A 23241-nucleotide genomic window follows, 5' to 3' on the forward strand; every position below is an offset into this window, starting at 1 on the left:
ACAAGCTGAATAAGAAAATGGTCGTAAGTATGACTGATGGAAACAAGAGTAAATACTGAAAACAAGTTTTTAGTATATCTGCTAAACGTGACAAAATAGTGATGTTTAAAATTTACTTGGCTCTATTTTAGGAAAGCTGGCACACAGGAAAATACATTCACCAGGTCAGTGTAAATCCTTTTAAGTGAACTCATGGGAGCCTAATATTTAAAGTCACATAAACACTAAATACCTGACATGATTACATGCAAAAATCATCCCAGCATTAAAATGCCACAGAATACGGAATGTTAATTGCTATGGTGGCTCTTATGACTGAAAAGGGAATCTCAGACAGACACATCAACGAACCACACAGCAGAGACGGACTGCTTAGATCAAGGGTTGCAGAACCGTGTTTAGAAAATGAAAAGCAGTTCAAAAATTAGAGCTTCTAGGAACAAGAAATGACAGTTGGAATCCTGATTATTGCTGCACGGTTTTAAAAAGCTGCCTTTAAAATGTAGAAAGTCTTTTTGACTAGGTTAAGACATACCTTTGCATTATGTTTCAGGAATTTAAAAAATTTCCTGATAACCATTAAATTCAAAACAACAAATGGACTTTATTATTTGAAGAAAAGTCATTTGGACACATTATGTGTTTTTAACCCTCTCTGCACATATAGAATAGAACAGCAACCCCAATGTGTAGTATGAAGAAGCATAATAGTAAAATAAATGTAGTGGAACTCCACATGGGTTGGCTTTTTCAGAGGGCTTTACTGAACACCACACATGAAAATCCTGATACCATCATGTAAGATGTAGGCCTCAATGGCCTTATTTTGAATTTTTTTTTTACCCTTTAGAATGACTAGATGGCATACAAATAGAGATTTTCCTTGAATCAAATTACCTTTGGATATTGAAGCATGAATTTTAAAACTCAGTGTCTCTTCTAACTGGTTATAGTCAGATTCCACAGAGGATGCATGAAGTGTTTCAACCAAGAAAGGCATTGTTCCCCGTGCCTGATCATAGAATACGGTGTGGTTCCATGTGTATGGGATGCTGATGCCATCAATGGTGAACAGCCGGGTTGAGAAGGCGTACAGCTGCCCAGGACCTGTCTGAATGTAGTCCTCTGTGTAATCCTAAGGAGAACAATACGGATTCGAGGATCAGTATGGCTCCTGCTATTTTTTTGGGTCCTCTTAAGGGGACCGTGAAATGCAGAATGAGGGGGAAAAAGGATTAGGGGCTGAAAATACACTCTCATGATAACTGTGCAGTAGTGTTCAGGAAGTAACAAAGTTTGAACTCTTTAATTATAACATAGTTTCATAGTTTTACTGTCATAAATTTCAGTTTAATAAGAGACTCAAAGTTGTAGGTCATGAACAAAGATGGGAAAGAGCAATTGCTATCCTTTCATCTTTGAAATATTTTAGGGATGATACACAAAAATGCTTATGTAAGGATTACTACCCTCTTTGTCTAAAGAAAATTAAATATCTTACATCAAGTATTTGATATTGGTCTAAGGAGGGTAGTAAAACCACTAAGAGAGTTTGTAAAAACTTGTCCCTGAAGATTTTTAAACAAAAATCAGATCGTTATTATAACCTCAGTAGTTTGGACATTTCCCCAACAAAATGAACAAGTTATCCACTCATTCTGTGGACCTTTGACTCATACTCATCATTACTCTAACAAGCAGCAAAGACAAGTTATCCTGGCATTTTACCTTTACAGTGACTTCAGCAGGTGTCTGAAGCTGTAGGACGTAGCCACTCACAACAACATCTAGCAGCAAAGCACCATCAGAATCCAAGCCCCGGGCAATATGAGTCATCCGCAAGATTTCTCCTGGAATTACAGTGCATTCATTTTGACAGCAAAAAATATATGGTCTGCGTAAGCACAGAGCAGATTTACCTTACACGCTAGTTTAGCTATGTTACTGGAGTTCAAACGTGAGTAAGTACAGATGATATCTGAATTAGCACTTAGCATCCTGATTAAAGAGTTACGTTTACTGGATTAAGTTTTTTTATGTAGCAAAAATGTAGCATAAGGTTACATGCATTTTATCTTTTAAATTCACAGGTCATGACAAAGGAGCCTTATAAAAATGAATTATCTGTGACTGGCAAGAACCACTAGTCTGGTCACAGTGCTTTGTTCTTTCTGATGCTTCAAAAAGTAGCAAAGGACATCTCAGTAAGTGGATGAAAAGATCCACTTGTCTTCTCCACTGATCAAATGCCGATTAAAGATAAGCCCTTCTTCCTTAAAGGTCACTGCTATTGAGGCTGACCAACTGTGAAAAAGCTTGAAATGGAGCTCTCTAAACATCTGTGTGCACATGGAAAAGGTCATGAATAGCTAACTCATACTCCCTAAGACTAGGGATAGGGGAAAGTCGTTAGGTGTGCTTGTTTTTAGGTCTCTCTTTTTCATAAAGAATTGCTATAAAGTATCCTAATTGAATCTTGGTTTAAAGACAAAGGTCTTTAGTGACAGTAACTCATTTTCCTTCTTTAACTCATAATCCACATTTACATTGGCCTCTAGGTCACCGCCAATATAAACGTGGATTATCTAAGGACACTATTCTGTCTTGGTTTTAGAGTGAGGGTCTATCAAGTTCTTTACAGGAGTTAAAGAGAAAATATTTTTTTTAAAAGAGAAGCAAAGAGGAGAGGAGAAAAACTTTTAGGGTATAAAAATTACTGCTTGAGAATACATGGCCTCTTACGATCTTATGCTACTGCAAGTTTACAGGAAAATATGAAATTGCTTTTTATCACTTATGATAAGGTTGCATCCAAAGGTTTCAGATTATTCTCTGTGGGAACATTTATTTCTCTTAACCACGAATGGTTAAGAAATTTTGGCAATCACTTTTTAACAATAGAATATTAAATGCGGCTAACACTAACCAGTTGCAAATTCCACTTGAGTTTCTCTTTTGAAGACTGCATTGGTGAGGGTAAAGCCATTAACTGCTTCTCCTATTTCCTTTGCTGTTGTCCAATAAATGGGATTTAGAATAGAAACTATCTTTCTCATTGCTGAACCTAAAGAAAAAAAGGATAAATGAGGTGATAGCCAAATTTTTACTATTTTATTGTCGTCATAGCACATTATTCACAAGGGTGAATTCTAAATAATGTTGAATACCAGAAACAAATACCAGTACCTCATGTATCTTTAAAAGCTTAGCATTGGAATAGAGCTAAGGATTATTACACTTAGGACTCAGGAGTAGCATTCTCTAGAACCTTAAGTGGAAGTAATAAGATGGACAATAATATAAGTTTTTAAAAAGAGGCTTATGAACAACTTCTATAAGCAAAGACTCACCAAGACCGCGAGGTACATTGGTAATTTTGGCATGTATTATTCTAGTGTCAGAGTTAGGGCTATCAGTTATTGTGGCATTTAGGAAAGCAATTCCAAATTCAACATCGTTAATATTTCCAATGACACTTCCTCTGGCTCGCTGGGGCCCACCTATTGGGGGAAGAAAAAACATTCCTGGATAAGGATGCAATTTCATCAACATTACACGGGAGAAAAGAAGGCCAGGATTCAGAGATGCTACAAATCTTCTCTCAAACATCAAAAAGGTCATATGACATCTGAATTTAATAGTGAAATAAATAAGCTTTTAAAACATTCTACTTTCACGTAACACCCATCATCTCCCATAAATCTAGGATCCTTCCAATCTGTGCACACCATAGTGTTATTAGTATTTTATAAGCCAAAGAATACAATCAGTGTCCAGTCCCCACACTAAAAATAAAGAATGTGTGTGTCGGTGGTGATGAAATGATATTTACAACGAGAGTTTATTGAGCATGTCATGCATGACAGTAAACGTAATATGAGTTAACTCCTTTAATCCTATCAACAATTCTATAAGGTAGCTTTACATAGCCATAGTTTGCAGACTAGAAAAATAAATTTGGAGGAATTAAGCAACTTTCCCATCATTACATAGCTAGAAAGTGGTGGAATGAGAATCTGAATGCAGATCTCCTTGGCATCAAACCCTATGTTCTTTTATTTATTTCTCCTTCATGAGAACATCCAGGAAAAGGAGAGGCTTCAACAACAAATCAGCCTCTAGGTCACTGCCAAGGTAAACGTGGATTATCTAAGGACATTGTTCAGTTTTGGTTTTAGAGTGAGGGTTTATGAAGTTCCTCATAGTACAACTATATTGAAAGATGCTTAACTTGAGAGATACTGTGCTTTTGCCAGTGCTATAAAATTCATACCAAGGTAATCTGGTTGCAAAGCAATTACACATTTTTAAAAGTGTCTCAACGTTAATTTAATGCCTTCTTTCCCTTATTCAGCAAAATGATTGGTGACTAGCACAGAATAGGTGATTAATGAATGTTTTTCAAAATGAATTTCATGCTTTGACAAGAGAGGGCAACATACTGGGAAGAAGCTGATAGTCGGATTCATAAATATTCATTATTTAATGTCTTTTAATTAAATGCATTTTAAAGCAATCACTAGGTGTTTCAGATACTGTTACCATGCACAGGCATAGTTTTATCATACTTTGCTTTGTTGCTCTTTGAAGACACTACGGTTCTTACAATTGGAGGTTTGTGGTGACCCTGTGATGAGAAAGTCTACTGGTACCATTTTTGCAACAGCCCGGGCTTACTTTGTGTTTTTGCGTCACATTTTGGTAATTCTTGCGATATTTCGAACTTTCTCCTTATTATTATATCTCTTATGTTGTTCTGTGATCAGTGATCTTTGATGTTACCGTTGTAATTGTTTCGGGGTTTCATGAACTGTACCCATATGAGATGGTGAACTGAATCAGTGTGTTGTGTGTTCTGACTGCTCCATCAGCCACCAGTTATTCCCCTGACTTTCTTCCTCTCCTGGAGCCACCCTATTCCCTAAGACACAGTATTAAAACTAGGCCAATTACTAACCCTACAGTGGTCTCTGAGTGTTCAAGTGAAAGGAAGAGTCTCATGTTTCTCACTTTGAATCAAAAGATGCAAATTGCTAAGCTTAGTGAGGCAGGCATGTAGAAAATTGATGTAGGCTAAAAGCTAGGCTGCTTGCCCCAGAGAGTTAGCCAAGCTGTGAATGCAAAGGAAGAAGTCTTGAAGAAAATTGAAAGTGCTACTCCAGTGAACACACAAATGATTAGAAAGTGAAACAACCTTGTTTTTAGTATGGAGAAAGTCTAAGTGGTTTGAATAAAAGTCAAACCAGCTACAATGTTCCCTTAAGCCAAAGCCCAATCCAGAGTAAGGCCCTAACTCTCTCTAATTCCACGAAGTTTGAGGGAGATAAGGAAGCTGCAGAAGACAAGAGGCTTAAGGACTGAAGCCATTTAAATAACATAAAAGTGCGAGGTAGAACAGCACATGCTGATGTAGAAACTGGAGGGAATTATCCACAGCTAGCTAAGTTATCGATAAAGGGGGCTACACTAAACAACAGATTTTCAGTGTAGACGAAACAGTCTTCTCTTGGAAGAAGATGCCAGCTAGAGAGGTAAAATCAGTGCCTGGCTTCAAAGCTCCAAAGAACAAGCAGACTGTCTTGTGAAGGGCTTACGAAGTTGGTGACATTAAGTTGAGCTCATTGCAAAAGTCCTAGGGCCCATAAGAATCATGCCAAATCTATTCTGCTTCTGTGCTATAAATGAACAAAGCCTGGGGGAACAGCACGTCTCTTTATAGCATTGTTTACTGAATATTTTAAGCCCATTTTTGGGACCTACGGGGAAAAGAAAGATTCCTTTCAAACTATTACTGTCCATTGACAATGTGACTGTTCACTGCAGAGGTCTAATGGAGATGTACAAGGACATAAATGTTGCTTCCATGCCTGCTAATACAGCATCCATTCTGCAGCCATGGATCAAGGAGTAGTTTTAACTTTTAAGACTTATTATTTAAGAAATACATTTTATAAGCCAAGTGCTCGTGGCTCATGCCTATGATCCCAGCTCTTTGGGAGGCCAAGGCCAGTGGATCACTTGAGGACAGGAGTTCAAGACCAGCCTGGCCAACAGGATGAAACCTTGTCTTACTAAAAAAAAAAAAAAAAAAAAAAAAAAAATTAGCTGGGCATGGTGGTGGGCACTTGTAATCACAGCTACTCGGGAGGCTGAGGCAGGAGAATTGCTTGAACCCAGGAGCCAGAGGTTGCAGTGAGCCGAGATCACGCCACTATACTCCAGCCTGGGCAACAAGAGAGACTCTGTCTCAAACAAACAAACAAACAAACACAAAACCCAGAAAGAAATATTTTCTAAGGCTATAGCTACCATAGTGATTCCTTTGATGGATCTGGGCAAAGTAAACAGAAAACCTTCTGGAAAGAATTCATCATTCTAGATTCTATTAAGAACATCTGTGGAAGGAGATCAAAATACCAACATTAACAGGAGATTGGAATTTGATTCCACCCATCACAAATAACTTTGAGGGTTCAGTTGAGGAATGAACTCCAGAAGCGGTTAAAAGAGCAGGAGAATTAGAAGTATATCCTAAAGATGGGACTGAATTGCTACAATCTTATGACAAAACTTGAATGGATGAGGAGTTGCTTCTTACAGATCAACAAAGAACATTGTTTCTTGATATGGAAACTACTCCTGATGAAGATGCTGTGAACATTGTTAAAATGACAACAAAGGATTTAAAATATTGCATAAACTTAGTTGATAAAGCAGTGGCAGGATTGAGAGGACTGACTGAAAGTTTTACTGTGGGTAAAGTGCTGTTAAACAGCATGGCCCACTGCAGAGAAATCATTCATGAAAGGAAGAATCAATTGATGTGGCAAATAGCATTCTTGTCTTATTTTAAGAAATTGCCACAGCCACCCTAACCTTCAGCATCGGCCACCCTGATCAATCAGCAGCCATCAACACCAAGGCAAGACCGTCTGCCAGCGAAAAGATTATGACTTGCTGAAGGCTCAGATAATTAGTATTTTTTTTTTTTTAGCAAAAAAGCATTTAAAAATTAAGATACGTGTACTGTTTTTTTAGAAATAATGCTATTGCATACTTCATAGTACTACAGAATAGTGTAAACATAACTCTTATATGCACTCGGAAAACAAAACATTCATGTGACTTCTTAGGTGACTTGCTCTATTGCAATATTCATTTCCTACTGGAAGTGAATATCCAGGCGGCCTGGAACTGAATCTACAATATCTCTGAGGTATGCTTGTATTACATATGGGAGAGAAATACAACTGTATTCGGTCTCAGAAAAATCTGTAAGTATATGCTTTACCATTTTAATTTACACTACTTTTATTACTAATACTGAGAGAAAACATTTTTTCATGTTGATGCAACCTTCATGGTCTGTATGACATTCATTTGCCATGAATTGAAGAAAAAAATGGTAAGAAAAAAGACACGAAGCCTGCCTTCATAGAGCTTATGTCTGAATTGTGGGGCGAGGGCAAACGATCTAAATCCCACAAATAAATAGAAGGTTGGAATGCACTAATGTGTATGGTATCTACTTTAGAAGTTTGAGAAGAAAGTAAAAATAAAGAAGAGACTTAAAGAAAGTTTAAGTTTTAACTAAGCCGGGGAGGGCAGAAGGGCTTTCTCAGTAGGAGAAGTATGTGTCCCTCTTTTGGGGGAGTGGCTTGTCACATCTGAGAGGGCGAAAGCAGCAGAGAGCACAGAGAGTACAGAAACCACGCTGCGAGACGGTGCAGGAACGCAGCCAGTCAGTCAGGACCGGTAGGCCATGCTGGTTCTTATCCTTAGTCCTAAGCAGGGACAAAGGGGACTATGAAGACCACTACTTGACTTAGCTCTCTGGGTCACTGATGACATTTGGACCCTGGTTCTCTGTCTCACAGAGAGACTTGAGTCCCAGTGCTCAACAGACTCCTAGTTCTGAATACCTGGGTGGGATTCCTGAAATTCTCTGCCAGACTCTGCAACCCAAAGTGTCGGCCCCTTTGTGTTTCCTCATGCCACGGGGGCCCGGCTACCACCAGAGGCTGAGCTACAAAATGCTTCAACCGAAGCTGGCACCATGCCTCCGTTAGAACCTCAAAGTCCGTGTTAGTCGATATGTTGAACCGTTGCTGAGGGTGGTAGACCCATCAACTTCCTTTAGCTTGTCATCAGCTTCTTTTAGCTTGTCTAGGGCCCGCACATTGTTAAATGTAAATCTCTCTCACATTTTATTTCTAAGGAATCTTCAAAGCTTTGGAAAGTCTAATTGATATCTTGACCCTTCAACAATATAAAACTGTTATTGCTGGTCACCTTATAACCTTTAGAAGCCTGCCTGCTGAGAGAAGGTATTTAGTATTAGCTGCCATTTCTTGGAATCCCAGCAAAAAAGTATTTCTAAGGCCCATCTTCTGTTTATACAGAAGGTGTATAGACTTCTCAGTTTTTACATCACTTGCTAGATGTGACGCATGACTCCGGCTGCACTTGACACTTGAACTCCCCCGTTCTTCTTCCTCGGACTGAACTGATCCTTGCTTTACTTCCCACACTCACGTCCTTCATATGCCCATCCTCAGAGGAACAGCCTCCAGTTACGGCATTCTTTAGACCTTTAGCTACTGCCCCACCTTACCTTCAGTCTGGAGTCTCAGCCCACTGTCCCCTACTCCGCCTCACCCTTTTTCCTATCCAGGCTTGGGCTATATCCTTTTACCAGGAAGCCTGAAAGGGAGAAAGCTTGGGCTAGAACCCAGCCTTGAGTTGATACAGAGCTGTACCAATTAGGAGCAAGAAAGTACACTGTTTTTTTTTGTTTTTTTCCAAATTCCTCCTCTCAGGGTTGGCATTGTTCTGTAATTGGTGGCACCTGTCTCTAATTTGCACAAAGGCTCTAAATGTGTTACCAAGGTTCCGGTTTAGTTGCTTACCTGGACATGCTTGTACATTGCATCTGGTCACCTGAGTAGCGTCTCCGGGACAGGGACGGCCACCTTTAGCCGGCACGGGATGATCACATAACCGCTTCCGAGTCTTTTCTCCTCCTCCACAGGAGGCAGAGCACTGGCTCCAACGATGCCAGCTTCCCCAGCTCCCATCCACTGTGAACAAGAATGGAACGGTCACAGTTAACAGACTGGCTTCAGAAACTACACTCAGGGTGCCCCTACCTACACGACTTTCATTTTAAGGACTGACGCAAGGGGCTGCCACGATGAGTACTAAGTGAAATGCTTTACTCATTCTCCTGCCAGAAATCAAGAGGCTCACCAGGACACATGTCGGTGTTGCACCTCTGGAGCTGGGAGTCTGGTCCCCCACAAGCTCGTCCCCCGTTGGAGGGACGAGGGTTGTCACACGTGCGGTATCGTCGCATCTGCCCGCCATTACATGTCCGGCTGCACACTCCCCAGCCGCTCCAAGGACTCCAGTTACCATGGGCTACAAGACAAAATCATCTGAGATGAAAAGAGAACCCTCAGAATGAGCAGTGCTTAAAATGACATTCATCCAAAAAGTATGAAAAAGTCGCTGCTCAGCACCTGAAACAAAACATACGAGTCTATAAATAGGCAACTTCCCAAGGAAGACAGTTTAGCTCCGGTTTTGACCAGAAACTTATACATTCATTCCAGTGTTTGTGTAATTCCCTTTAACATACATTTATTGAGTCTTAAAATATTCCAGGAGCTGGAGGTATAAATGAGAACAGGGTCTCTGCTGTTGATGAGCCAAGACTGTAAAATCCAGGATACAATGTCACTCAGATTTCCAGATATCAAGTTGCTGCAAGGGTCTAAAAATCCAGGTTGATGACTGAATTAAGGCAGAGAGCTGCCTACTTGCCTTCATAAAGGAATCACAAGCATCATGAAGAATTAGCATGCAAGGGTGCTCTCATTCTTAGATTCTGCAGCTAGTCCTATATAGAGCAAGTGAAATAGGATACAGCTCCTGCCCCTATGAATCGAAGACATCTATGGTATTACACAGACACGACAGCAACCTTACAACATTCTGACATCTAAAGCAAAGGTCAAAGAACCAAGTAACAGAATATTACAACTTTAAGTCATTAAGATAATAATGAAACGTTATGAAAGTATAATGTTGACTCACTGTTTCCAACACTCACTTGGACAAGGGTCACTATTGCAAAAATCACTCTGGACATCACTTCCTTCGCATTTCCTTCCTCCATACTGGGGCACAGGGTCAGAGCATTCCCTCGTTCTCTGTCTGGCACCTCCTCCACAGGACACAGAACAGGCACTCCAACTGGCCCAAGTTGCCCACTTGCCATCAACTGGAGTAAGAGAAAAATGTACATGCCTTCTTACTACCTAGAAACCACTGCATGACATCTGGGCATTGTTAGTTTCAGAGATGTTCTTGTGGGCACAGTTAGAATGGGACAGATGCTTACTGCCATGCTACTTAGGTATATGTTAATTTAGTAAAGGTATAAACAGAGTATTTCTCTTACTTGGACAATGCCTTTCATTGCAAACTTGCATCTGTGTTTCTGCTCCATCACAGTAGGACCCACCAAACTCTGGTGGTGGGTTATCACAAAGTCTTGCTCTTGTCTGAGCACCTTTCCCACAACTTTTGCTGCACGTTCCCCAAGGCTGCCAAGCACTCCATGCTCCATGAACTACAAACACCCCAAAGACAAAGTTTCAAGTCACAGAACTGTGCTTGTTTAAAAACCAAAATTATATAAATAAATTAACTCCATAATGAGCTAATCAGCCCGTAATCTAAGAGAACTGAAACTGAACCAAAGGAAACATAACGAACAATGTTCTTTCTCCTTCTGGTTAGATTTTCAGAGGAATTTGTGTCTATAGGGAAATTCAGAAGGCTTACCCGATGCCAAAATAAATGCTTAAAATCACCCAAAGGAACTATTTTATTACAATTAAATTTACTCAAACTACCATATATAAACACAGTCTGAGTGTTTAAGCCCTAGCTAAGTATTTGTCTGTGTTCTTTGCTCTGGGAAAAGTGGAAGGAACTGGGAGTTTGGGAACAAGGCTGTGTAACAGATTGAGACGTGGTTATGGACAACACAAATATTTCCACAGAGATAATTTGGACCCTAGACAGCGAGACCACATCCTTAAGCCTGATTCAGCTTCATGCCTACATATGTACTTGGATCTTTCAGCAACGTGATGATTTGCACAGCTGTAATTCTTTGAAACACTTTCTCCATTACATATGTTCATGAATTGAAAGCTCTGAATAACATGCTATCCTGCTTCCTAAACAACATAAAAAGCTGACCAGGAGTTTCCAAGGAGTGATATTAAGGCCTTCCTTTTGGTAACTAACACATTACACCACTGGACACAAGAGTAAAACAACCTTACGTTTTCCCAGGTACATGGGCTGAGATTCAACATTAGGGCTTTCCTTACGTACAGGTGAACACCAGGTCATTTTTTGTTTTCAGGGAACTTTCTAGATAAGGGGCTCATAAAGTATGTCTTCTGGTCACCTGGTGTAACCAAATATGAGAAAAAAATAAGAGCCTCAAAGGCTGAGTGTAAATATTCTCCAGAACAAGCTGAAAACCACGTAATGAAATACCATTTGTCTGCTTTAAATACAGAAATACTTTAAAATGCATGTTACGGTTTCTTGTAATTAATGGATTTCTGATTGACTAATTATCCTTGTGCTTTGTAGACAAAAACATGGTCACCCAAATCTGTTTTCGCCACAAGAATTTTCACTAAAAAGTGGCTTAAACCTCAGAGGAAAGAGGAAAGCCTTTAATTATATGGCAGATATTCAAAACTACTTCCATATTATACTCAGGCTGTAGGTGCTCACAGTCCTCAAACATAGACTGTGTGGTTTCAAAAACTCTGAAGTTCCAATTATTTCAATGTATTTTATTTTCAAGGCTGTTGGCCAACAAAAGCCCCAACCTGTTACCATATAATGACATTTAATATAGATGCATTTTTAATTGGAGGATTAACAATTGGGTAACATTTGTTCATTTAATATCTGTGTCATTTCTATTACATATAAATACAGGTTTTCAGCTAAAGACATTTTAATTTTTATTTTTTAACCAATATGGAAAATCTTAACTAGAATTGGACTTCAAGACATATAATGTTGGGGAGTTCAAGTGTTTCTTTTATAAAAATGGAATGGGAGCAAGAAAAAAGGAAGACTGGTAATATAAACTGGAGAAGGCATAAAACATCATGCTATCTAGACAGAAAAAAACAAGAACTAAAAACAGAACTACCATTCATCCCAGTAATCCCACTATGGGTATAAGCCCAAAGCAATATAAATTGTTCTACTATAAAGACACATGCATGTGCGTGTTCACTGAGCACTACTTGCAATAGCAAAGACAGAAGCAACCAAAACACCCAACAGTTGTACACTGGATAAAGAAAATGTGGTACATATACACCGTGGAATACTACGCAGCCATGAAAAAGAATGACATCCTTTGCAGAAACAGGGATGGAACTAAAGGTCATTATCCTTCGCAAACTAACTCAGGAATAGAAAACCCAATACCACATGTTCTTACTTATAAGTGGGAGATAAATAATGAGAACACATGGACAGAAAGAGGAGAACGATAAACACTGGAGCCTACTTGAGGTGGGAGGGTGGAAGGAAGAAGAGATTTAGGGAAAAAAAATGGTTGGATACTATGCTTAGTAGGCAGGTGACAAATAATCTGTACATCAAACCCCTGAGTCATGAGTATATAACAAACCATGTACCCCAACACTAAAATGAAAGTTAAAATATTTTTTTAAAAACTATAGAGGGATTAGTAGGGAAGAAAAATGCAAAATATTATAACTGAATTTGTTGTTACACTACTTTGCAGTTTTAATTACAGAAGGGTAGAGGAGCACAATGCTAGGACCGGAGTTTCCAGGCAGACATTCTGGGCCTGAATAACTATTCTGCCCTTACAGGCCGTGCCATCCTGACAAGTGACTTGGCTTCTGTGTACCTAGTTTCATCATCTGCAACATGCAAATAAAAGATAATTTATTAGAGTTGAGGTGAGCAATAAGGAGTTCATAGAAGAAAGGTGCTTGGCACAGTGCAGGACATGTAGTAAATCCTGTGTAAGTGTAAGCTAGGAGCTTCGCTCAGAGTTCTCAACGGTTTTCAGACAGAAAAAATGCTCGTTCTTTAACTTGTAAGTATATATGTATTTTAATGACAATGATTCTCAAATGTCAGGACGGGCCCTCCCTGAATATATCAATCTTAAAAAAGATTTGCAGGCTGGGCGCGGTGGCTCAAGCCTGTAATCCCAGCACTTTGGGAGGCCGAGGCGGGCGGATCACAAGGTCAAGAGATCGAGACCATCCTGGTCAACATGGTGAAACCCCGTCTCTACTAAAAATACAAAAAATCAGCTGGGCATGGTGGCGCGTGCCTGTAATCCCAGCTACTCGGGAGGCTGAGGCAAGAGAATCGCCTGAACCCAGGAGGCGGAGGTTGCGGTGAGCCGAGATTGCACCATTGCACTCCAGCCTGGGTAACGAGAGCGAAACTCCGTCTCAAAAAAAAAAATATATTTGCAGTTTAAAAACACTCTTGTAACTGGGGCGGGGAAAGTACAAAATAAGTCTGAAGTAACTGTTTGTACCAAAGTAAGGAAGTACTCAAAGAATCATGAGGACATCTCAAGACAGCACTGAAACCAGCCCGGATGGGCCTGCCTCCACTAACCTATCCTAGGATAATGTGAACATCACGATAAATAATGACAGTGTATGATAAACCGGGGATCCTCAATCCCGTGGGCCATGGATCGCTTGGCAAGTGAGCAAAGCTTCATCTGTATTTACAGCTACTCCCCATCACTCACATTACCACAAAAGCTCCCCCTCTTGTCAGATCAGCAGTGGCATTAGATTCTCATAGGAGCACGAATCCTATCGTGAACCGTGCATGTGAGGGATCTAGGTTATGTGCTCCTTATGAGAATCTAATGCCTGATGATCTGTCACTGTCCCCCATCAACCCCAGAAAGGACCTTCTAGTTGCAGGAAAACAGGCTCAGGATTTCCAGTGATTTTACTTTATGTTGTGTGATTGTTTTATATATAAAAATGCACAATAAACATAATGTGCTTGAATTATCCTGAAACCATCCCCCCACCCCTCAGTTTGTGGAAAAATTGTCTTCCACAAAACCAGTCCCTGGTGCCAAAAAGGTTGGGTTCCACTGTGATAAACCACTGAATGATACCAGAGTAACATACCATTGCATAATACCTGAATTCTTATTGATATAAAAAGTAAAGAAATCAGAAAGTTCTTTACAGTAGAAGTCGGTAACAGATATGGAAGATAATGATGAGTTAGAAACAGCTATTTTGCAAAAATCATAGTAATAATTGATTGAAGCAGCAATCAGAAATGGATGCTACAACTAGTGTGAAAGGTTGATAAGATGTTTATATAGTCTCCAAGTTTCCCTACAAAATACTTACTAACAGTGCAAGCAAAACTAGGCACTGTACAATGACAGACCCCACCTTTAACAAGTGAAGAAAGTCAACACACCCAGTATGGGACAAACTGACATATGTTCCTTATGAATGATGCGCTGAGAAGGACACAAAATCATTTCTGTGGTGTTCCTGCCAAAATGCAAAACCTGCGTGTAATCTTGAGGAAATATTAGACAAATCCAAGTGAAAAAAATGCATTTTGAATGTACAAGCCAACCATTTTATAGAAGACTTGGATTTGTCTTCTATAAAATGGTTGGCCTGTACATTCGAAAACATTAAGGTCATGACAGAAGACTGAGAAAATGTTCCAACTAAATGAGACAAGATACAAATAAGTGCGAGTGTGATCCTGGATCGGTTCTTGGAATGGGGAAGAAAGGAGTTATAAAGGTTATTACTGGGACAACTGACCAAACCTGAATATGGGCTATGGATTAGATAATAAGATTAGATAATGAAATCAGATACTAGTAGTATCAATATCAAATTTCCCAATTTTGATTACTGTACTATGCTCATGAAAGAGAATGTCCTTGTTTCAGGAAATACACAAAATTTCACTTGATAGTGTTATACAGAAATTATCTGTACTGTTCTTACAACTCTTTTATTCAACATTGTTAAAAATAAATTGTACTGAAAGCAAGTATCTTCTGCCCCTTAGATTTTCACATACCTTCTGGATGAGAAAGGCTGTCTTAGGCTGGCTACCCATTTTGCAGTGGTGAGCTGAGAAATGTTTAGCAACCAGCTCTCTAGAGGGTGGGGAGGAAAACTGACTTGCAGCATCTGCTGATTGTTGTGGTATAGATATTCCTACTGCAGCTGATATTTACCTACCAATATGGCATCACAAATGCAACATGCTCTTATTAGGAAGAAATACAAGCTCTCTTTGGCTTGCTCCAGGACACCACCACCATTATGCTCAAACAATAGCTAAATTCCATTGGTTTAGGGGCTGGGGGAAATAACTAGAGAAAGCCTAAAAAAAAAAAAAACCAAGCCAATAGAATAGTGAACAAAACAACAGTAAATGAGCAAGCACTGGGGTCTGTTGGGGGGAAATGGGGGAGGGATGGGGTGGTGGGGAGGTGGGGAGAGATAGCATGGGGAGAAATGCCAGATATAGGTGATGGGGAGGAAGGCAGCAAACCACACTGCCAGGTGTGTACCTATGCAACAATCTTGCATGTTCTTCACATGTACCCCAACACCTAAAATGCAATTAAAAAAATACCCTTCTCCTGGACTCATTTGAGTTCAGGGGTGAGCATGTGACCCAAACAAATGCAAACAGGGTTCTTTCCGAGGGACTGATATGAATTCTGAGAGACAAGGAAACTCTTTTTCTCTGAGGCCTTACTTAGATTATAATGCCCCTGTGAGCCAATGGCTGCCAGCAGTCAGTTTTCCCACCACATGGAAAGAGTATAATAGAGAATAAAGACAGAGAGAGGAAAGCAGAGATGAGAGATGGAAAACATGCTAGTAAAAGCATTGTCCAAATTCTTGGATGCAATAATACTTGAAGAGTTTTCTACTTAGACTTGTTTGATTTGTCACTTTAATCTGAAAGAGTGCTAAAATACAAAGTCAGTAACAATATGCAATATTAACAATATAAAGCATCTAGCATGGTTCCTGTTGTATGATACGTATTTAGTGAATGACAGCGATTAGTACTTACCCCTCACCAGATGTGTGTTTCTGAGCAAGTCTTTAACCTCTCCAGGGTTCATTTTTCTCACTTGGAAATGGATGGCTGGATTAGATGTTACTTTATGACCTTGTAAATACTTATGTTCTCTTTACATGATTGAAAAATACACTCTAGTTTGGAGACTTTCTTCATGTTCAATTAAATCAAGTATTTTGCTTAATGTTGATGAATACCTTTACAAGTTTATCCACGAAAGAGAACTAAGAATATAGTGAATGAACATATTCTCAAGGGTAGAGGCCACAACATCTTCTTAGGATGAAGAAGAAAAGGTGAATATAATTATTTCATAGGAGTTAAAATAGAAAAGTTTTCTTATCCTAGTATTATCGGTGCGTTCTTACCTGGGCAAGACCTAATATTGCACATAATGATTTCTACAGCACTCCCTTCACACGGCCGCCCACCATGCTGAGCTGACGGATTATTGCAAGTCCTGGTCCTGGTCTGGTTGCCGCGTCCACAGCTCCTTGTGCATTCTTCCCAAGGACTCCATTCCGACCAGCTACCATCCACTATACAAGAGTGAACCATTATACCATCGGGTACGTTTTCAGTTAGAATACTAACACCGGGGCAACTCATAGGTGGACAACAGACATGAAGGTCTACTAAACACATGCCTATCGGTTACATAAGGAGGTGTACCTGGACACGGCTTATTTTGACAGTTTCGCACTTCCAAATCTGAACCTGGGCAGGGCTTCCCACCATTGGCGGGAAGGGGCTGGTTGCAGAGACGACTCCTCTTTTGGATGCCTTTTCCACAGGTAACACTGCAGGCTCTCCATGCAGACCACTGTGAAAATCCACCGTGCACTGCAAATAGAACGTGGTACTTTGTCTTAGCTTTTGCAAACAAAAACTTGTAAAGATTTCATTTAAGATACACACTGGTTACAGAGCTAAATATATACTTGTGGAGAAATAGCTTATGGAAGCTTTCCTTTAAGTTAAAATTAAAATCCAAGAGTGAGAGAACTCCAGTTAACTAGCGTTTCTTCTCAGATCTAGTCCTCACTCACTTGCACATGGCTGCTGGAAGACTTGGAGACTGCTAAGTTTACAAACTGTTTACCTTTTGGACATAAGTAATTCTTTAAAGCAAAACATACGCATTGATTTCTGAGAACATATTTGACTTAGCTGTGAATCAAAAATTTAGTTTGGGATTCTAAATTAAAACCTTGGCATTTTAAAGCTCTAATCTGTATTGCTATAGGCCCTTCAGTTTGAAAATTTTAATGATTTTGTCCTCTCCCCATCATCTAAAAGTATCTTAAGGAACAGGAGACTTGGACTAACATGTTTAATAATTTCCATGATTTGAGCCACCCCAGGTGCTGTTTACTAAGTACTCCTCTGATCACACTCACCCTGGACTACGACTGGCACTCTGACAAGGACAGAACCCATTAAGTTTCGAGCAACACATTCAAATTCGGAGGTGTCTTCTTTCTGAGCATCAGCGATATACAACGAGTTGTTGGACAATACATTAACCCGCGCATCCCCGGAAATAGAGTACCCTTGACGGGACCATGTAATGGTTGGCTGAGGCTCTCCAGTTGCCTGACAATTCAGTAGGACTTTGCCACCGGCATTAATAACAGTTTCCACTGGCTCAAGAGTGATAACAGGAGGACCTATGGAAAAAAGCACATCGTTTCTCAGTTTCTGTGGAGTTACGACACTTTTTTTTTAATCATGTATTATATGGTAACATAATTTTTAAAAATGGATTTGTTTAAAAAACACTTGCTGCCCAACTAAGACTACAGATTGTAATTGCCATTGATACAATTTTCATAGTTCTTTAGTCAATGTCAAAAATTTAAAATTCCTGAGCAGATTAGCCTACAGCATGGCTTCTGCAGTCATGCTTCCTGGATTCAAATTCTGTGTCTGCTTCTTACCACCTTTCTGAGCCCCAGGCCGTTAAAAATGCTGCCTACTTCAGAGGATTCCCGTCCGACTCCACGAGAGGATGTGAGGACTTCTGAACAGGGTAAGCACACAGTGGTCTTAGTTACTGTTGTTATTCTTGTCAGTGTTTTATGTGGTAAATATTCACCTTCTTCTTTTGATCGTTTTTGAGGTAAAGGGTCATCATTAACTCTTTTTTTTTTTTTTTTTTTTTTTTTGAGCCAGAGTCTTGTTCTGTCACCCAGGCTGGAGTGTAGAGGCGGGATCTTGGCTCACTGCAACCTCCGCCTCCCGGGTTCAAGAGATTCTCCTGCCTCAGACTCCCAAGAAGCTGGGATTATAGGCACCCACCACCACGCCCAGCTAATTGACTCATTCTTTTATCACTGGTCATCATTGATGTATTCAATAAACACTATTAAAAGCCTGCTATTTGCCAGGCATTGTGCTAGGTGCTGAGAAAATAGAGAGAGAAGGCATTATTTTTAGTCTCAAGGAGCTCATAGTCCACTGATAAGATAGATTTGTGCTACAGCATACCTACAGAATTAACGTGTGCTAATATGGGAGCATAAACAACAGTAACAATAGATCAAACAAAAGCATGCCATTGGAAAAGGATGACATATCCAAGAATTATTAAGAAAGTAGAAATGCTTTCTTAATAAGCATTAAGAACTTAATAAGAACTTTGTTACGGATTGGCATGGGTTAAAGGGAAGAACTGATGACTACAGAATTTTGATTTGGATGATATGCTGTAATTGGGCAATGCAATAGCACACAATAGGAAGGATGGATTTGTGGATAGAGAGTAGGGAATGATAACTTGCATCCATTCAGGACTATTGAGCTTGAGGTATCTGTAAGGTATTCATATAGAGATGTCTAGATGACATGAGGATATTCACAGCTAGAGCTCAGAATAGAGATGAGCAATATAGACATGCGAGCCTTTCACAGTGAGTAAGATTGCTTCAGAAGAGAGTCTAAAATGAGAAGAGGGTCAAAGACAGAAACAACTGTAACAGCATTATTTAAGAGATGGACAGAAGACAAGCCCATAAATGATCCTCAGAACCGATCACTGAGGTAGGAAGAGAGTCCGGAGAAAATGGTATTCTGGTAACCAGAAAGGAAGGAGGGAGATGCTAACAGCGTCGACAGTAAATGACAGTGGCTCAAGCAGAGTCCTTGCAAAGACTGTAAAAGGAACTGCATGCAGCCGCTGGCAGAATGTTTATGTCTATATTGGTCCATAGTGCCAAGAAAGATGACAGAATATGACAGACTTGATTGGGGAGAAGAGACTTGAACTGGATTTTCAAAAATAGGTAAGGTTATTTGAACAGAGAGGAGAGGGGAGAAGACTTGGGGAGAAAGACACAACGTGGAGATGGATTTAGCTCTTTTCTTTTTCAAGACAATGAACAGAATAGAAAGAATAGTTCACCCTGAAGAGGAGCAGCATGCAGGGTTTTAAACACTGGTTTAAATCTTAAAATAAGAAACCAAAGGGGGCAGCATATACATTCTTGAGAAAGAGCATGATAGGGTAAGAATGGTGTCTTAGTGAGACTGAACTGAAAGGTGGAATAATTGTTCAATGAGAGGTAATAAATAGCAGATAATTCAAGGTGGCAGCTGCGTATTTTAGACTGAGAAGTATATCTAGAATAAATAGGATACAAGCAAGACAAAAACAGAACGAAAATCTGTTTTGTTGTGATATTGGAATGTTAGTTTTTTCTGCAAAGGTATCAGTGACATGTCTTTTGAAAAAGTAATTCCTTCACGTGAGGTTTGACTCTCTCAGCAAGTGTCATAAAAAGCATTATTCTGACTTGTGTTCATCACCCTACACAATGCCTTCTAACTGATGTTTATATTAACCTCACTCTGGAAAATTTCAGGGGCGGTGCTTTTATTTCATTCCTAGTTTCCTGATTACATAAACTGTTGCTGCATAAATACCTCAGGTTTATCCCTCAACACTAAGTGACAACATGACTAAATATGCTTGTCTGCTCATATTAAAATGGCCAACATATCAAATAAACTCAGAGCCTTAATTTAGATACCATATTGAACATTCCCAATTGCATACAAAGCTGTAAATTAATACAATAAAATTCCACATGTACATACTTCAACTGAATTTCTTCACATAATTATTAAATATAAACACTTTAAAAATATCACTTCTGATACGTTAATCCTAATTTGAACCAATTATATTTTTGATTATTTAATATGCCTCACTTATTAAAATGAATTTATTGTCAGTATGTGCAGATGAGCTGTTCGAATATAGCTTTTCTTAAACTGGGTCAGTGGATTGTGTAGCATCCTACCTACATTCACTCAGTATATATTTGGAAAATATGGCATATTCTCCTTTTGTTGAGCCATAATTCACATCAGCTTATTAACATTTCTGCAGCAAAGAAATTTGGTAGCCTAAGCAGGAGGGCTGAGCACACAGTAAGTGTTCTTTATATACTTAATAAATACATGAACTCTGTTTAATTCATTTTTATCTCAGATTTATTTGAACATAGAACCCTATGTTTTCCTAATGACATCCCATGTTATCATTTGATAGACATGTTCTTTAGTGAAACATTGTCTTAGATGCTTATTAAATGTCTATAATCTATTTGAGTCTTAGAGAATTACATAGTCTCGCAAACAGCTAAGAGCTAATCTAATTAGTCTTAACTAATCTGTAGATCATCTCTTAATAGTGAAGGAAGAAAATGTAAATTCATTCTGTTAAATACTGAGTCAAGTCACAAAATGACTTGACTTGCTTAAATTCTCAACCCAATGACATTGTCTTTGGGTCAGCCCCTTAAATGCTTCTATAAACTCTCCAGTTGTCCACTGGAGTATTTCATGTTTTTCCAATTATGAATACTCTGTTTTCCAGTGATTGTCACTGAAGGGCTGCCTGATGAGCCTGAGGTTCTCACCCAGAACGTTTAGTTATTTCCCGAAAGATTACAGCCATCAACCTGGAGCATTTTTTTTTTTTTTTTTTGACACAGAGTTTCGCTTTTTTTACCCAGGCTAGAGTGCAGTGGCGCGATCTCGGCTCACTGCAACCTCCGCCTCCTGGGTTCAGGCAATTTTCCTGCCTCAGCCTCCCGAGTAGCTGGGACTACAGGCATGCGCCACCATGCCCAGCTAATTTTAGTATTTTTAGTAGAGACGGGATTTCACCATGCTGACCAGGATGGTCTTGATCTCTTGACCTCGGGATCCACCCGTCTCGGCCTCCCAAAGTGCTGGGATTATAGGCGTGAGCCACCGCGCCCGGCCTAACCTGGAGCACTTTTGAGTTCCTTTACATTAGTCTTTATTTTTAATAAATATTTTAAAGTGCCATAAATGTCAATCTTTGTAAGCATGTTGGAATAACTGTGGTGAACTTTAAGAAGGGGCGCTCCATTGAATGTGTTGTAATAAAAAAGCTCTACCACTGATCAACTGCAAGCTTATACTGCATATGTTAGATAAAATAGAAAAAAAATCTGTGCAAGGGTTATCAGTTTAATGTTTGATGACAACTGCTCCATCATCAGCAGAAAACTAAATTAGACATACTCTGAGAGCTACCACGAATGAACTTGCTATAGATTTAAAGAAAATGAACACGCTTTATTAGGTAATATTTCTTAAATCAAGTGTTTAGTTAGTTTCATGAAGCAGCTTACTTTGCAGAGTCAGGCTCATGCTGCGCTCCACCACCCCAGCTTCATTGGTAGCTACACATGTATAGTCACCAGCATCTTCGTTCTATGGAAATAAGCAGCATTTTCACAGAAATATGAGCCTACAGAGCAGGCTAATCACGTTTTTCACGATGATGCTTGTTTATTTGAAATTTCATTTTTGAGAAGGAATTTTAATAGAAATAGGAAAACCTACATATGTCCAACCTCTTAAATAGATTTGGAGGAGGAGCAGGGGGAAAGAAGAAAAGAAATTCCAAGCATAAACTTTTTCAAAATAGCCTATCATCGATCTCCAGGAATACTAACTCACTACTAAGAAACCAAAGTAAAAATTACATTATTTCATGATCATCTTTCTGAAATTATCATATTGAAGAAAAATACTAATGGTATTTTACAGATATCTTAAAAAGCATTAATCAGGACAGATTAACAAACTGAGTCTTTTCTAATGGGGATTATTAAAAGTACATTCAAGTTGGACCTCTGTCTAGAGAGTTTGAAATTTAGGAGAGAAAGTGAAAAACTAATTTACCTATAATAAATCACAGGGTATGGGTCACATTGTGTGTGTGTCTGTGTGTGTGTGTAAATTTATACAGGATTTCAACTAAATAAATTTAGCTTTGGTAACTAGAGGCATAGATTTCGCTGAAGGTCTTGTGAATAGAAGAATTCAGGTCTCAAGAAAAACAGTAAGCCAATAAAGGGGAATTGATTTGCAGATATTAAAGGATATTGGGAGAATAAGAAAGGAATGCTGGTTTAGATGTTTAATTTGAGATTTCAATGTATTATCCAAACAGAAGTTCCTAGTCAACAGCTGGAAATGGAACTTGGAAGAGTTTCAGGGTTGGAGATACTACATTTTTAGGAATCTTAAATTACACGGTGAAAAAAATTAGTATTAGTAATTGATATTAGAAGTACCAAGGACTTCAGAAATAGTAGTAGAGGAAAAGGGGAAAAGTGGTAATGAGGAAGGCTGAGCCATACTGGTGTTATGGCAGACAAAGGTAGAAATAATTTCATAATCAAAGGACCAATCAACAAATGATGTCTAACGTTGAAGTAAAATCAAGGAGACTAAATGACTGTGAATAGTCCACCGGTTTGGGTATTAGATAGTATATTTTAATTATTATCTCAATTAATTAAACAATAACAGCACATAAGAGGTCTCACCAAATGTGATTTAACAAATTCACCATGTGTATTCTAGTTGAGACATTTTTAGATAAAATATTTCACTTTGGGGTAACCTGACCCCCAAATTAGAATAATAACCCAAAGCACCACTCATTTTCTGAATTATTGAACGTTGGAAAAGACGAATATA

The 23241-nt window shown here is 39.1% G+C and overlaps 1 protein-coding gene across 9 annotated transcripts in view; it reads right to left on the reverse strand.

Moving 5' to 3' along the window:
- Positions 1 to 23241, reverse strand: part of HMCN1 (hemicentin 1) — a 677492-nt gene that overhangs the window by 29934 nt on the left and 624317 nt on the right. For 8 of the 9 annotated variants that reach the window (XM_074389731.1, XM_074389733.1, XM_074389732.1 and 5 more), the window contains 12 exons: positions 21882 to 21963; positions 17613 to 17882; positions 16885 to 17055; positions 16581 to 16751; positions 10466 to 10636; positions 10115 to 10285; positions 9250 to 9420; positions 8910 to 9080; positions 3351 to 3500; positions 2927 to 3064; positions 1729 to 1850; positions 898 to 1135 (listed from right to left, as the gene is read on the reverse strand). In XM_074389731.1, coding sequence (XP_074245832.1) covers positions 898 to 1135; positions 1729 to 1850; positions 2927 to 3064; positions 3351 to 3500; positions 8910 to 9080; positions 9250 to 9420; positions 10115 to 10285; positions 10466 to 10636; positions 16581 to 16751; positions 16885 to 17055; positions 17613 to 17882; positions 21882 to 21963 — 2026 coding nt within the window. Of the gene's footprint in view, positions 1 to 897; positions 1136 to 1728; positions 1851 to 2926; positions 3065 to 3350; positions 3501 to 8909; positions 9081 to 9249; positions 9421 to 10098; positions 10286 to 10465; positions 10637 to 16580; positions 16752 to 16884; positions 17056 to 17612; positions 17883 to 21881; positions 21964 to 23241 lie in introns of those variants that run through there. The other variant, XM_074389735.1, reaches the window with a different exon arrangement.

This window comes from Saimiri boliviensis, chromosome 19 (assembly GCF_048565385.1).
Source record: "Saimiri boliviensis isolate mSaiBol1 chromosome 19, mSaiBol1.pri, whole genome shotgun sequence".
In the NCBI taxonomy this organism is placed as follows: Eukaryota; Metazoa; Chordata; class Mammalia; order Primates; family Cebidae; genus Saimiri; species Saimiri boliviensis.